Raw genomic sequence first — 16,774 nt, 5'->3', positions numbered from 1 at the left:
CCCAGAAATCATAATAATAGCTGCCTGTACCACTCGAAACGTTTCCTTACATTTCATCCTCTTCATCGAGTTATAATTATTCACATGACACAAAACATGGAGCCCTAAATCCCACAATCTTGCGTTGGTTTTGTCATACACAAATTGTATTTTCTACTACACCATTTCGAAAGTTATTTACTGGTTTGACTCGTCAAAAAAATTTTAAATCAAGACAGGATCTTGAGTTTGTTATTTGTTTTGGGAAATAACATGATGAGGAGTGGGTTCTAAAGACAAAAGGGAAAATGCTTTCTTTCTCTGTTGGGGCTAGTTAGGGAAGAGAAGCCACAAACCACCAGAGAAAGGTGCTCAGAAGTTGCCAGAGTAAAAAGAGAACATTGATGAAAGTCCATTTTCTTCCTTGATTCCCCACTATAATCATTTGTGATGGTTTACCTCAGGATAAAAGAGAAAATTCCAAGGCAAAAGATGCAGCTTGAGGTTAGCTGGAAACATTGGTTTCCATATTAAATTGATGTTAAAACAGCAAGCTGAAATGTTGTGGGAATTATCTAATGGTTTCCAAGACTGAATTATGCAGATGTAAAGCAGCTGTTCACTGGTTGGCCCAGGAAAGTTGGTGTTTCAGACCACGAGACATGGTATGACCATGCCAATCCCTAATACAGAGAGAAACAAAAGAACTCAACAGAAATCCACTGTGTTCAGTTGATATTATTGAACCTAGGGTATTTTTCTTTTCAATATAAAGTAGGTGAAAACAACTGAAAATATAACCAGGAGCATTTGAAATTTAAGTTATGCATGACTTTACTTCTGTGGATGCCAGTGTCTGTCTCTCTTTTTCCTTATATATACCACATATGGAAACAATCTAAAAGCAGTATCTAAAAGAAATCAAACACAAAATGTGCTTTACTGTTCATTATATTAAAGCAAACTGTAAACTACAGGGCTACAACTCACTTGTATAGATAACCTATAATCATCTCAAATTTTTGATTTTCCTATTACAGTATCCCTTGGAGAAACCTACAATACACGTATACAATTAGTGGTCCAACTTAATAGCACTGGTATTTCACATAAAAGTGGCAAACATGAATAGTTGAAGCAGCAGGTGATATCTAATGTTTTGCTCATTTTCTTAAATGACTGAATTAAAGCTTTAAAAAAGTTTCCTACCCTTAGAAATTCTAAACTTACTTGCCAAAAAGCAAAAAGTACAATGCATACACATAAACGAGGTATATATTCAATATCAGCTTAAAAATAATTTGGATATAAATTTAAATTAAATATTAAAATACTATCTACTATAAATAAATGAAACAATAATACTTTTTAAAAAGTACTACCCTTATCATGACCAGTTACTACTTCCTCCTGAAAACAGTGAACCATGTTCTTCTCCATATATCCTTTCAGTTCCTACCTTGAGAACTTTGCCTACCCTTTGTCTAAATACGTAAAATCTACCTTTCCTCCATCCTTACAGTCTTGGCTCAAATGCTACTTCCTGCCAAGTGTTCCTTAAATTTCTCAGCTAGAATCCCCTACATCCATGCAAACACCATAAACTCTGCAGGAGGAGGAACCACATTTCACCATCTCCAGGGCTCATACATTGTAGGCAATCAACAAATATTTATACAATGACTATATTAGTCACTTTTGTAGGACTTATTTCTCTGTGAATAGTCAATTAAATGTTTTCTAATTGGAAATTTGGAGAAAAAGTTAAAATGGCTTAATAGATTTAAGTAACTAAAAATTTTGGCCGGGCGCGGTGGCTCACGCCTGTAATCCTAGCACTCTGGGAGGCCGAGGCGGGTGGATCGCTCAAGGTCAGGAGTTCGAGACCAGCCTGAGCAAGAGCGAGACCCCCGTCTCTACTAAAAATAGAAAGAAATTATACGGACAACTAAAAATATATATAGAAAAATTAGCCGGGCATAGTGGCGCATGCCTGTAGTCCCAGCTACTAGGGAGGCTGAGGCAGTAGGATCGCTTAAGCCGAGGAGTCTGAGGTTGCTGTGAGCTAAGCTGATGCCACGGCACTCACTCTAGCCTGGGCAACAAAGCGACACTCTGTCTCAAAAAAAAAAAAAAAAAAAAAAAAAATTTTAAATGGCTTTAAACAGAAATTAATGGCGCTTTTTACTCATTGTCAATTAAAAACTCATAGCTAAATGTAGGTGTACCTATACTTATTTTAAACTCAGGATCATAAATCAGTATTAAAATTTTCCTCCATATTTTCATAAACAGTTAAATAGCACATGTATCTTATTAAAGCAACAATAAGATTTGTAAGGCATTCAGCCAATAACTTTATAAAAATCAACTGAACACAAATGTATCTACCAGGATGTTTATCAGAGCATCATTTATAACAATCACCACAAAAAAATAAAGAAAACCACCTAAATGATCACAAATGAAGGGTAAACACATCATAGTGCCTGGCATGGTGCTACATTAAAAAATGTGCTCTTCAAGAATATTTAATTTCATAAAGTAGTATAAAAATGTTAGGTGAAAAAAGCAGGTCACACAACAGGGAATATTTATACAACTGTTAAAATCAACAAAAACAAAATATATATAAAAAAATGTAGACTGAAAGGAAACCAAATGGTTTTGATTATTTCTAGACGGTGGTTTTCTAAACCTCTATACAATAAACACGTATCACTTTTGTAATCAGAGAAATGTATTCCAAGTACACATTTGCAATTCTTAGCATGCATTACAAATGGGATGTCCATTAACCTCACTGTTCACTTTTCAAAGCAATTACTAAGAAGCCTTGGAATGGTACCATATCAAATAAATTCGGGTTTCTTTTTTTCATGTTATCACCTAGGACCTTCACAGATAGATGAATTCTACGTTTTAAGAAAACACCAACAAAATACACTCATGGGGCATTACAACAAATTTTCCAAAGTTGTTTTTCTTTTTAATGACTCCTGTTACTTTATGACACCTGAATATAACTCCAGTAAAGGACAAAAATTAAAGATTTAAAACTAAGTAAATCACCCATGCTGTAAGAGCTCTTATCAGACAAAAACATGAGTTGTTAAAAGTCCCAGAAAGAAGACTTAATAGCAGGTACGATAATTAAAATGAGAAGAAACTAAACTGGAAATGGAGCCAACAAAAATAACTATGCTTTTTTTCTTTTCAAAATTTGATTTAAAAAAAAAGTCAATGTTCTCAACTAATCCCCATCACAAGCTTTAGAAAAGAAATCAAGCTAGAGCCAAAATACTTGGGGCTAACTGGAAGCTGAGACAGGAGAAAGGAAGTATAAAAACCAGCCTTGAAGAAAACTATTTTTATAGGTTTTGCTGCTTAATCAAATGGGAGGGGCCCCAAGTCCTTCCTGACCCAGTTGAATTTACCAGATAATGTAAGTTCTTCCCATTCATCAGCTCTCACATGCAATTATTGGGAAGAAAAAAATTAAACAAGATCAAAGATCTGCCCAAGGAATTAGTGACAATTAATGCTGCTTAAATTTGGTTGAAGATAAGAACGGAGGCATTTTCTTTTACTTTGGCAGCATGGTATTTTTAAAAATACAGTATATTTTCCCATAAGAAGTTAATACTGTGTAAAGCTCCACTACCAATAGGTAAAACAAATTAATGACCATTCTGCATGTTCTTTCAAGTCCTTTGACTTTTTTCCACCATTACCTTTGGTGGTAGATACAAAATTTTATGTACTGATTTCATTAATCTTTTGCTGATAATAAAGCTATTGATTTATTACAAAAATTAATAGAAAAAGGCTTCACTAAAATCAAAATCACCTGTAATACTACTGTTTGGCGATAAACACTGGTAAGATTTCTTTTCTGTGTATATTTTCTTTTATTTAGTTGAGAATCAGACTTTATATACCGGTTCTGAAGCATGATAAACTTGGAGCATTCAAAGGTCTTCTTTTTATGTGGAAGACCACATAGAAAGGAGTCTGATGTCTCTCCAAGGATGGCTGATTAGCCTCTCCTGATGAGGAAATGCCTGTTAATGCTCATTAAGTACCACTCTCATCGTACTGTATGTACAGCCTCAGCACATGCACCTGGCAGGACATCGTAACTGGAAGGATCTACACAGTGCAGCCCAGTACGGACTAGAAGAGCCACGGGCACGGACTCCCTATCACACCGCATTACTACGCTGGGACATCTGGGTGTTTACAAGATGCTGAGAGTCTACAATAAAGATGTTCTTCCATCCCCACCCCCATTCTTAAAGTTTGGCAAAGTCTCATGAAACATTCTTGAGTATTGTGTTGTGTGATATGTCTCAAGAGAATTGCTGTTTATCACAGATCCAAAGAACTACCCTTGTACACTGTCAGAGTACCCAAACACGTCCTTTTCACATTAAAGAAGATTAAGATAGGCGTAGGTGATTCACACAAAGGCAGCCAAGAAACCTAGAACACAAGGCATACTTGTCCTTACTAAAACATTAAAACAAAATTAAGAAGAACTGAACATCTTTAATTTCTCATCTGACCATACCTGAATAGATTCCTGGTCTATAGGAATCTAGGAATAGATTCCTAGATTACTACTTACCTGTTTGGAAAGTCTTGATTACAAAATGAAATAGAACAGCATTTAAGGAAGGACTTCTCTAACTTCTCATTCTTCTTTTGGATTAAGCTATTAACTTGACTTTGCCCTCATAATTCGACAGTAATTTATCTTGCCTTTGCCGGCCAGAGGTGAGCAGAAACGTGCAATGTCAACAGTGGCTCTATTACAACATGAAGAGTAGTCATTCAAACGGAAAGGAATTGAAAGCTTTGCAAAGAAAATATTCTCCTTAAGCAATAATAATGATGTCCTTGAATCCTACATGAGATAATTAATAAAATGTTCGTATGATTAAGACAGATCTTACACTCTGGTCCCACAGGTACTAACAAAAGCAAAGGGTGAAATGAGAAAGCCAACTCTCTCTCAAGGGAAATCTTCCACTCCATGGGAAGAAAGTGGCAAAAGCAACCTCATACACATTCCCCATCCAGACAAGAAATGCAAGATACTCTAGAGCAACTATGTCCAAGGCAAACACACCATTTAGAGAAAATAACCCAGTGTAATCCTTCATCTGATAGAGAGGTTAGGAAGGTTGCATGCCAGACATAATGGGCATTTTTCTCTCTTCAAGTTTTGCTTTGAATTTTAATATGCTTAATGTTTAGGACAACCTTATTTTGTTTTCTAGGTCAGTAAAAATAATCTCTTTCGTCTAAAAGATATATTTGGATGCAGTTCAGAGATTTCAGAGAGTACTTATGTTAATACTGAACGGTAATCCTTTGTTCAAGCAATAAGTAATGTGAAAGAATGTAACCTATTACCTCTGTAAGGTAGAAAATATTATCATGTCGAGATTTATCCTGTGCCAGGGGTCATGGTGGTCTCCTTTATCAGCACAACATACGTTGTGAGTATTTTAAAAAGTATTATTTATTGCCTCTAATTCACAGCCTTTCCTCTATGGTTCAATTTTGAAATCAGGTGAGTATTTGCTCTAATACAAATTTTGTAACAGACTCTAAGGAACACTGGACTAAGAATCAAAAGACCTGGAGTGAAGTCTCATACAGTGCCATGTATGAGAAAGTTAGGTTTCATTTCACTGATGTCATTAGAAATGTACTGTTGCCAGGCACAGTGGCTCACACCTATAATCCTAGCACTCTGGGAGGCCAAGGCAGGAAGATCACTTGAGTCCAGGAGTTTGAGACCAGCCTGAGCAAGAGTGAGACCCCGTCTCTACAAAAAATAGAAAAATTAACTGGGTTGGTAGTACGTGCCTATGGTCTCAGCTGCTTGGAAGGCTGGGGCAGGAGGATTGCTTAAGCCCAGGAGCTTGAGGTTGCAATGATCTATGATGACGCCACTGTACTCTAGACCAGGTGACAGAGAAACATTCAGTCTCAAAAAGAAGCAAAAGATCTTAAGCTCTGGTGCTTACTCTACCACTTATTAGCTGGGTGAGTTACTACAAGAGATCTAACCTCTCTGATTCTCTCCTTCGCTCTCTCGCTTTCTCTCTATGATACATATATATATAGAGAGAGAGCCTATGAAGTGAGACTAATAGAACCAACACTGTCCCCCTCACAGAGGAAGTATTTCAATGCATGCCCTATGCAATTACTAAGTGCTTAATATCACTCTGGGTAAGAGATTAAGAAATCAAGGGGAAAAGAAAGACAAAGAATGGAGGAAAGAAGGAAGAAACAAAAAGGAAAGGGAAAAGGAAAGTCAGAAAGTAGGACAATCAATGTTAAAATTACTGGGACCAGGCTGTATTAGTGCAAACAACATGTACATGAGTTATATTTAATACATCCATGTTTTTTAATTCCATTTCCTGAAATACAAGACACACTATGCGTATCCACTGAGGCTATTTTATACACTTTGTATAACGTTTCTGGTTTGAGACTTTCAGAAAATTTGCCACTACCTAAGAATCAGGCAGTTCCCACATTACTTTAATTCTAATCTAAGCCCAATAGCAAAGTAGGAGACAATGTATACTCCACTTGTCATATTATGGTCTAATTTCAGGACCATTGGGGAAAAAAGCAGGGATTCATACAATGAGAAAGTATGATAAATGATTCAAACAGGCCAATACCTATTGGAAATATCTAATAATTATCTAATCCCATTAGCAGTCAAGAAGAGTTAGTGTCAACATGCTCATTTCATATCAGATACTAAACCAGAACTAGGAAATGTGCTTAACATGTCACAAACTACCTGTCTTCTTGATTTATATACGTTCACATCAAAGGAGCCCAGAATCTGTTGCCAAGATGAAAAAGAAAGCTGGGGCTTGCTGATGGCAGAGCCCTGGGAGGAACCAACTCCTCCCCAGAGAAAGAAGTACTTTATGGGCTTCTCTCCATTCCTCCTTTTGAAACCCTCCCCACCCTGTGCATCAGGGGTCTGCAAGTATTTGTCAGTGGAATGATACATTTTGAAGTGGTTCTCTTTCCTTAGTGGTTAAAAATACAAGGCGAGGATAGGTTTTTAACTTTACTATCAAACAAGTGTTTGCTAGATGAGATTAATTATTATAAATCACATTACTTAGGCTGTAGTTCCCTGAATAGGGAATAATGCAGTTAGATCACAATAAAATTATTATTAACAGTATCTATGTAATCATATTATCATGAAATCTTTTTAATTTGTATTTAGATCTAAGAACCTTTTTTACATCTTTTTATGCCTTGCTGCAGTGTTTGTTCACTCGGAGTTTCAATTCACTCTTGCGTAAGAGGAGAGCTTTTTAGAGATGAGGAGGTTCAGAGAACAGGGGCAGAGGAAGTGGTTGGCAGAAGATACAATCAATTTTGGGTCAAAGGATATCCACCACAACTACTGGCAGTAGGTAGTAAATTACAGTCTTAATGTGGATTTCATCTTTTACTCCATTCTAATACAAACAATTCTAAATAGAGTTATATAGCAGAAAGATCTACGTAAAATGATAATTCAAACGTAAGTTCCCTCCTGAAAGATGACGCAGTTTTGAGTGTCATATCAGGCATAATACGCAGTAATGCTCATCTAAACACCTACTACCTGTTCTCAGTGAGCTTACGTTCTAGTGAAAATGTATTTCATAGAACAGGCACCTGAGAACCAAAAGAAACAAATCACTAACAAGGTCTGGCCCACCTAATTAACTGATTCATGATCTACTTCCTAACTTACATTAAACTGCATGATCTCTGTGCTTTTTTCTTGGTATACCAAGTTAATTTGAAATAGACAGTTCCTAGAGACAAATGACCTCTACACATTTTCTTGAGGTAGGAGTTCTGTATCTAGTATTTCAGTGCTATTAATACTTATTTTCATCTTATTAAAGCTTCACTTCTTGACCAGTCAGACAGAAAAGGGCTAGAGGTCTTGGTAAAGCACTAGGAACAAGGAATAAAGAGGAATGAGGAAACTCCTGAATTATCAAATGTTTAAGAATCTGGTTTTCCACACCTTCTTCATCAATTACATTGTGAGTAGTAAATCCACCAGATGAAATCTCCATTCTAATAATGCCCAGTGTTTTCTATTTGTATCTCAAATTATGCACATGAATGAACAGTAATCAGTATGCTCTTATGACATTCATTTTTTAACAAATATTATACAGATCTCCAAATCTTCAGTAATTATCCTTATTTTCTAAGTTTGCTCTTGGGACTTTCTTTTAAAAAGTCCTTTTAACCTTTACAAGAAGTCACTGGAATGTGTATCAGTAGGTGTCCACTGTTTCCATCTACAGATCTCTGTATCCTTGTTTACCATCTTCCTACTGAGGAATAAACTTGAGAAAAACATCTAGATGCAAGCTATCAGTTCAAAGACTGTTGATTTCTGCAATGCCTGGTCACATAAAAATATCAACTAGGAACAGGCTAACAACCAAGTCAGATTAAAGATAAAGTATGACAGTGCTTCCAGACGAAAAAAGTATGATATCACACAAAACTATTCAATTTTAAAGACAAAAAGTTAAAGTAAATTTGAGGTTGGAGAGAGAAACACACATTAAACCTTAGGGATCAAACTGTTTCCTCTAGTTTGATGTAAACAGGAAAAAAAAAAAAAAATTCTCAACTCCCCTTCACCAAATACCACCAAACAGGAAGAATACTTAGTTGGGTGCTGTAGGAGAGTTTTTTAAGAAATCAGCAAAATGCTGAAGTCTCATACAGATTCTTTCTCCTATGAAGTCTACGTGAAGAAACACACAGGCTCTGATTCTACAAGTCTAGACAATTAGTATACATGAGAATCATCTATGGAATTTGGGAAAATAAGGATTCCTGGGCTTCACCACCAGGCATGTTTCATTCAGCAGTCCTGGGACTAACCCAGGAATTTGTACTTTCAATAAACACCCTGGGTAAATTCAATCTGAAGCAAGGAACTCAAAAATACTGCTCCTGTACTGTCAGAGCACAGAACATTACTGTAGGAGTCCAAAACGCATAGTACAACACGGAGTGGCAACATGCTGCTGGACAAGTCTGTGCCTGGGACCTAGTAAGAGCATCCTCTTTTTCATCCCCAAAGACTAGGCCACCAATCAACGCTGGCTCCCCAGCTGCTGGCTCACCTAAGCAGCGGTAGGGAATGACGATGTGGGCATGGGTCTTGCACTGCTTGCGGCCCCGCTTGCACCAGTTCTGGATGGTCACTGGTTGGTTGGCTTCTACCACATTGGTGATCTGCAGTTCAGGGTAGACCTGGAAGAGCACACAAAAAAAGTAAATTGTTACTTGAGGCAGGGGTGGGAATGCACAAGCACCTGATAAGCCTCCACCATTATTACAAGGAATTACTATTCCCTAAAAAGATAAAAGTGACAAGTACCTAGTCATTCCATTGAAAACATCAAGCACTGTGACATTTATTTTATTGCATGCATTCAGACTTAAAATACCACTTTTCAAGGGGATACAAAATGGAAACAAGAGGGGGAAAGAGAGGTCTAACAAGCATGGGGTTGTTTTCAAAGCAAAATAAACCTGTGTGGGGATGATGATGTCGTAAATAAATGTTATAGTAGATATGCCTCGGAATATTATCTTTACTTAAATTCAACCTCCCCCCTACATCTCACTGATTAGACAAACATTTTACATCCAGGATATGAAACACAGAAAGCTTTCTATATAAAAATCCTTCTCTTTATTCCAAGTAATTTATATGAAAATAATTTATCGAAAAATTATCAAGGGTGTCATTTACTAATTTCTTTCATTTTTTATTTATATTTTATTTTTTGTTTTTTTAGAGATGGAGTCTAAGTACATCGCCCAGGCTGGAGTGCCATGGCCAGTCACAGGCATGATCATAACGCTCTACAGCCTCAAACTCCTGGACTCAAGCAATCCTCCTGCCTTAGCCTCCCTAGCAGCTGGGGCTACAGGTCCCACCACCACAGCTGGCTTAAGGGTGTCATCTACATAAAGAACTGTATTCAGGAACTCTCCTCCCTCTATAACTAACTACAGCCCTTTGCTTTTATCACTGTTCTGAATAAATCATGGTGTTTACTGAGCACTTGAAATGTGAAACTTGATCAATCAAAATATATTTGTGAAATATCAAACCACTTCTATTTATTTATTTTATTTTATTTTATTTTTTTTGGAGACAGAGTCTCACTCTGTTGCCCGGTCTAGGCACTTCTATTTATGAGTAGAGATTTAAAAGAAAACTAGAAATACAAAAATCTATTTCTAAAATGGCATTCCCTTACATAAATCTTGCATTTTATTAATAGAGTTGCTGTTTTGCCAGAAAAATAACAATGAAAAGAGAGAGCTGGGGGCACAAGCAAGGGAATGGCTATAACGGGCCATAAAATCTACAGTGGCGCAAATGAGAACATGAGGGAGTTGCACACAGTTAAAGTGGGTGGATCAATGGAGTGTGAATCCCGGTGTGGGCTGGAGTGTTTTTGGCATAAAGGCCCCAGAGAAAGCAAGGTGGTAAGAAGTAGCACGTGGACAATCAGAGAATTAAAATTAAGATTTTGGAGGAGTTGCGGTTATTGGTCGTTGCCAGGAGTATCACATGACCACTGGAGGGAACAGGTGACACAGAATGAGGAAGGCACAGTCACGGGAGGGAGGAGAATCTGGGAACCGACTGAGAAACTGTAATACTGGGAAGATCACTGAGGCAGACAGTAAAATCACTGAAGAATCAGGAAGGGAGCAGTTGTATTGGACGACAGGAAGCCAGGAGCTGAAATCTTCAAAGCTTGGGGATGACTGTCACTGAGGGGGAAAGAGGTCTAGAGACGACACCAACGGGCAGAGGAGGGTGGTGATCCAGTGTGAAAGCTGGCGCTGGGAGGGGTATTTTAGGGAGGAGAGGGGAAGAGTGTTTTGGAAGTGAAAATGAGGAAGGAGGAGGCCATCCCCACCTCGAGGCACAACACTATGAGGACTGAGAGAAAAGCACTTCCACCTGAGAAGGCTACAGGGGACGCAGTGCCTTCCTTTGGGGGAGAATCAGGTTTCTGAGCAAGAAGAAAGTATGCACAGTGTTACAGGATATAGGGGGTTTTGATTATGATTGTCAGTGGCACTGAGAAAGCTCCGTGTGATCCTGTCTTTACTTACAATGTTGATATTTTTATCATGGATGTTTTTACATTTATTTTGATTTTCTAAAATATTGCACTAAAGTACTTTTTATCTCGATTCCTGAGTGCCTCACTCACCTCACCTTAGTCCTGGCCCCAAGAAAAATCAGTTAAAAAGTAAGGCACCGAGAAGAGATAAATATGGGGTACATCCAGACAATGGATTCAATGCTAAAAAGACATGGGCTATTAAGCCATGAAAAGACATGGAGGAACTTAAATGGACATTGCTAAGTAAAAGAAGCCAATCCGAAAAGGCTCCATACTGTATGATTCCCACCATAGGACATTCTGGAAAAGGCAAATCTATAGAGCCAGTACAAAGATCAGTGGGGTGCCAGGGGTGGGGGGTAGTGATGAATGGGCTGAGCACAGAGGATTTGGGGGGCAGCGTAACTATTCTGTGTGATAATTACTGTGGTGGATACGTGTCATACATTTGTCCAAACCCAAAGAATGTGTAACACCAAGAGCGAACCCTAATGTAAACTGTGGACTTTGGGTGATTATTATGTGTCAATGTAGGTTCATCAATTGTAATAAATGTGCCACTCCAGTGGGGGATGTGGACAATGGGGTTGGGGAGGAGTATATGGGAAATCTCTGTACCCTTCCTCTCACTTTCTCTGTGTACCTAAAACTGCTCTAAAATATAAAGTCTATTTAAAAATAAAAATAAAAAAAAAAAATAAGGCATCAATCAGCATAGCAGTGTGGCATAAATCTGATGGTGGAGGTATACGCTAGGAGAACACACACAAAAAACGGTCTCTAAATCAGAATCCTGGGGTGAGTGTGGAGAAAGTTATTCTTGAAAACACTGTCAGTAACCAAGCTCCAAAGGGAGATAGCTACTCTGCCTTTATTTCATTTTGTTTTTAACAGTATCTTAACACCTCAATACATGCATTTCGGGTCACAGAAAATGCTCTACTTAAAAATGCCACTAAAAATTTATTATTCCCACAGCTTTTTTTCTATATAATGAAAAGTGAAGTGGCTTTTTGTACTAGAATATAATTTTCCCACCACCTTCACTTGTTTATTATATCACGAAAGTACAGCACTCATGAATCATAAACTCTATGACACTAGAGAGTTTGCTCCAAGGGACATGACTTTATGTGCAGTAAAGTGTGAGTTACTGCATTTTTGTAAAGGGGTTCTAGCTGCCACTTCTCAGAAATATTACCCTGCTGAGAATTTCCTCAGGAGTTGTCAGTTTTCTATAAACCCTGTAAGGAGACACATTCACATCACGGTTCCTTCTTTTCAATTTGAAACCAACACATTGTTTGCAGGATACAAACTGATTAGTAGGAGAAAAGGAACTCTTGCCTGTTGGTTGCACACCTTCTTCAGATTCCTATGGTAATACCTGGCGCAACAGAGCAGTGACTTATTACCTTCACAATTTTCAAGCAGGTAGAATTGCAAATTGACGTGTTAAAATCCATGAAGATGGGGCTCCTCTCTAATGATTACTAGAGCTTCATATAGTGATCAGTCAAACACAGAATTTACTTCCAGTTCCCACCATGAAATCTAGGGCATACTTTACGTGTTATTTCCTATGCTTCATTTTCACCCTCAATAACACTGACAATGACAGGTGTTAATATGCAGATGGATGTGGAGATTATAAAATCTGAACCACTTAAAAGTCTATGCATATTTTGCCTACTGCCCCATTAAAATGGAAGCAGTCACTTCAACCTGATTCAGTTACTTTTACTCAGAGATAAGGAGTTATACATTTGGATTTGCCCAAGATAATATAATTTTGCTGTTCTAAAATCAGGAGGTGTATTTAAAGGGAAAGGAATAGCAACAATCAAGGTAATACAATTTCTTCTGAAGCACTGCAAGGCCCTTTGGCCACATGCACAACTCACTCCCAACTCAGAAAGCAAGCACCAAAGTAAAACGAAACAAACATTAAAATTCTGACAAAAATTCCCAATGTTATGCCTAGATTTTTATTAAATAACTCCAGTATATATGCACATAAGCATTTTTAGGTTGAAAAAAAGAGTTCAGTTCATAAAAATTAAATAATTTTTAATTACTTAAAAATAATTAAAAAATTAAAATTAAAATAATTAGACACACAAGTGTCACTGTAGCTAGATAAGTTCCTGACTTTTCACCACAATTATAGCAGTCTCCCCTAACCCACAGTTTTGCTTTCCACAGTTTCAGTTACCTGCAGACAACTGTGGTCTAAAAATATTATATGGAAAGCTCCAAAAGTAAACAATTCATAAGTTTTAAATCATGTGCCATTCTGAGTAGCGTGATGAAATCTCATGCCATACTGGCTCCATTTCACCCAGGACATGAATTATCCTTTATCCACACTGTATACCTGCCTGTTAGTTACTTAGTCTCGGTTATCAGGTAGACTTGTATCGTGGTGCTTATGTTCAAAAGTCACCTTTATTTCACTTAATAATGGCTCCAAGACACAATAATAGTAATGATGACATATTGTTATAATTGCTCTATCTTATTAATAGTTATTGTTGTTAATCCTTTGCTGTGCCTAATTCATAAATTTATCATAGGTATGGAAGTATAGGAAAAAACATAGTATATATAAGGTTCGATACTATCTGTGGTTTCAGGCATCCACTAGGGCTGCAGTCCCCAACCTCCGGGCCAGTGGCAGGTACTAAGGTGGCCTGTTAGGAATCAGGCTGCACAGCATGCGGGGGTTGGGGGGGGAGCCAGTTAAACTTCATCTGTATTTACAGTCACTCCTCACATCACCACATAAGCTCTGCCTCCTGTCAGATCAGTTGCAGCATTAGATCCTCATAGGGGCGCAAATCCTACTGTAAAGTGTGCATGCAAAGGATCTAGGTTACGTGCTCCTTAGTAGAATCTAATGCCTAATGATCTGAGATGGAGCTGAGGCAGTGGTGCTAGCACTGGGGAGCGGCTGCAAATACAGATTATCATTAGCAGAGAGGTTTGACTGCACAATAAATAGGCTTGAATCATCCCGAAACCATCCTCCCCTTCCCCCTCACCCCCCATGGAAAAACTGTTTTCCATGAAACCAGTCCCTGGTACAAAAAGGTTGGGGACCGCTACACCCTAGTGTAGGGTCTTACAACATATCCGCTGCGAATAAGTGGGAATTACTGCAATTACAAGCATCAGCTCAATGTTTAATATTTTCTTTGCAGCAACTCAAATCTTAACATATAATATAAAGATGTGAGCTCCTTAAGCTATTTAATTTGCATGCATTTTCTAACACATATGTGTATTGCTAACACAACAAGCAGTGCTAATAATTTGCTAACACAACAAACATTAGCAAATCCCAACTCTCATGCCCTCCTTCTTTTCTAAAATAATTCTTATGTGAAACTCAATTATGAGTATTTTCTTGATTATTAAAAAAAGGACTTGAGATAAAGCTATATTAATATATGCTTAAAATAAAGCAGAAGCAATTACCAGCCTGTGTCAGCTACTAGAAAAATAATGTGTCCTCAATTCCTACATATCTTCCTAAATTGCAGCTACGAAGAGCACTTGCTGTATAAATGCACTCTGTGTTCCAAACACTCTCTACCTAAGATCCCTTACACCATACTTCAAATGCCCAAGCCCCCTAGGGTCCCCCCGCGTGGACAGACCTCCCCCGCTCAGTGTAATATAATGCCAAGCCTTCTTAGGGAATGCTTTATGGTATTTATCACAGTGTGCCTCACATTTGCGTTAAGTACATATCTGCACTGCCTGCCCAGTGAAAAGGCCCTTTCCTGAAGGCCAGGAAATGCAATTTGGCTCTCTGTAGCCTCCCTATGGTGCCCCACATGCATTATCTTGGGTTTTAAGGCTATCAGGAGGCTGCCAGCCCCCCACCCGTCTTTGTGGTGTTCCAAGCCTCAGCCCTGTGAAGGAGGACTCGTTAGTGACCGTATCTCAACCCCGTAGCTCCATCCCTATAGCTGATGACAGCCAGCCAGTGGAAAGCAAACTGTCAATCGCACTCTCTCCCTCAAGAGAACACACACAGGCTCCTGCTAGATGAGGATGCTTGACTGGAAGTGAGGATAAGTCAGAGCCAGAGGTGGAGCACGTCAGAACCTGCTGGCCAACGTGAACTAAGTGCCCGAAGAAGCATCCGGTCTGGGGAGGAAAGTAGGGAAACGTGCAGAGAGAGAAGCAAAGATGAGAGACAGACTGATGAGGCAGGATCCAACAGGGGCTGCCTGGTGACCTTTAGCTCCTGTGAGTCACAGCTTGTGCATTTGGATTCTGTCCTCTTCAGGAAGCCCCATTTCTAAACACAAGCTACTTTAGTGGCTTTATGTTCCTTCCAACTGAACAAAACCCAAGTAAAAGGCCCGGCTCAAATGCTGGTTCACTGACACCCCTTGCATGAGCCCCTCGATCTCTGTCTGTGCCCAGACAACGCCCTTTCAGTTCCTCTTCCACTTCCTCTCATCACTTTATCTGATCGCTGAGCACTTCCTACCACCATTCCGTCTATGAGCCATCTTGCCCTATGAGAGTACACGCTCCCTGAAGGCAAGGGCAATAGAATTCATTTTATACTGAATTATATAATTATTACAGTCGCCAACCCTGTGATTGCACAGTAAATGTCTGATTAATAGTTAACGAGTATTTCTGGCTCAGGTCAGAATCCACTCATTTAGGGAAATTCAGTATACATTAAGCTTCCATTGGATATTTTAAGTGTATCTTTTAAATAAGATATTACAAATAGTTATTAGATTATGAGTTTTTGAGGAAAATGAGCTTCTCAATGACTTTCAATATTGTTCTTCCAAGTACACGTGGCAACTCATACAAATAATACAGCATCTTTTATAAGAAGCAGTAGATTAATACGAATAAACACACAGCTGAGGAAAACGCTCAGGAAGAAATTAAAAGCCAGGCTCTCACTTAGGCTTAAAGGGGCCATTGAGCTGGTGCAGAGACCTGGACAGCAGCCTACCTATCTGGCCAAAGAACCATGTTTTATCTCTAAAGGCTAATGTGTCAGTACACAAAATACGTTTTTTGCAGGAGAGGTGAAGAAATTTCAAATAGTAACAGCCAGGAAAGAGGTAGAGTAGAAACAATCTTAGATCCATATTAAAAAGTTATCATTGGTAGCCTAAGTGGTTTTGTCCACTGCAGAAATACCTTAAAACTTGGTCACCACTAGAACAATTTTGTTCTAAATTTAAAAAACTATAATCTTTCTTTTCTCTCTCTGTCTCTCCAAGTTGGAAATACACTGATCTTGGACAAGATGGCATGTAAGTTGCTAAATAAGCAATGTAAGAAAAGACATTGATGATATTTAAGAAAGCCAAAAACATGTAGTTATATATGCACAGAAATATAAAAATGTTTCTTTAAGACACATGTTGTCAGAGTCCTACAGAAACTCTTTTCTATGCCCAACATTAGGGCAAATAAGGGAACTTAGAAGTCCCTTTTGCAAACCGGCCATCTAGGACAAGTGATTAATACCAAAAGTCCTATTTATATACAGTTAATTCCCA

At 38.3% G+C, this 16,774-nt stretch overlaps 1 protein-coding gene across 9 annotated transcripts in view; it reads right to left on the bottom strand.

Annotated features, from left to right (window-relative positions):
* Positions 1-16,774, bottom strand: part of APP (amyloid beta precursor protein) — a 244,752-nt gene that overhangs the window by 162,187 nt on the left and 65,791 nt on the right. For all 9 annotated transcript variants that reach the window (XM_069475007.1, XM_069475008.1, XM_069475009.1 and 6 more), the window contains one exon: positions 9,189-9,318. In XM_069475007.1, coding sequence (XP_069331108.1) covers positions 9,189-9,318 — 130 coding nt within the window. The remainder of the gene's footprint in view (positions 1-9,188; positions 9,319-16,774) is intronic.

This window comes from Eulemur rufifrons, chromosome 7 (assembly GCF_041146395.1).
Source record: "Eulemur rufifrons isolate Redbay chromosome 7, OSU_ERuf_1, whole genome shotgun sequence".
Classification (NCBI taxonomy): Eukaryota; Metazoa; Chordata; class Mammalia; order Primates; family Lemuridae; genus Eulemur; species Eulemur rufifrons.
This window is presented reverse-complemented; position numbering and strand designations above follow the sequence as displayed.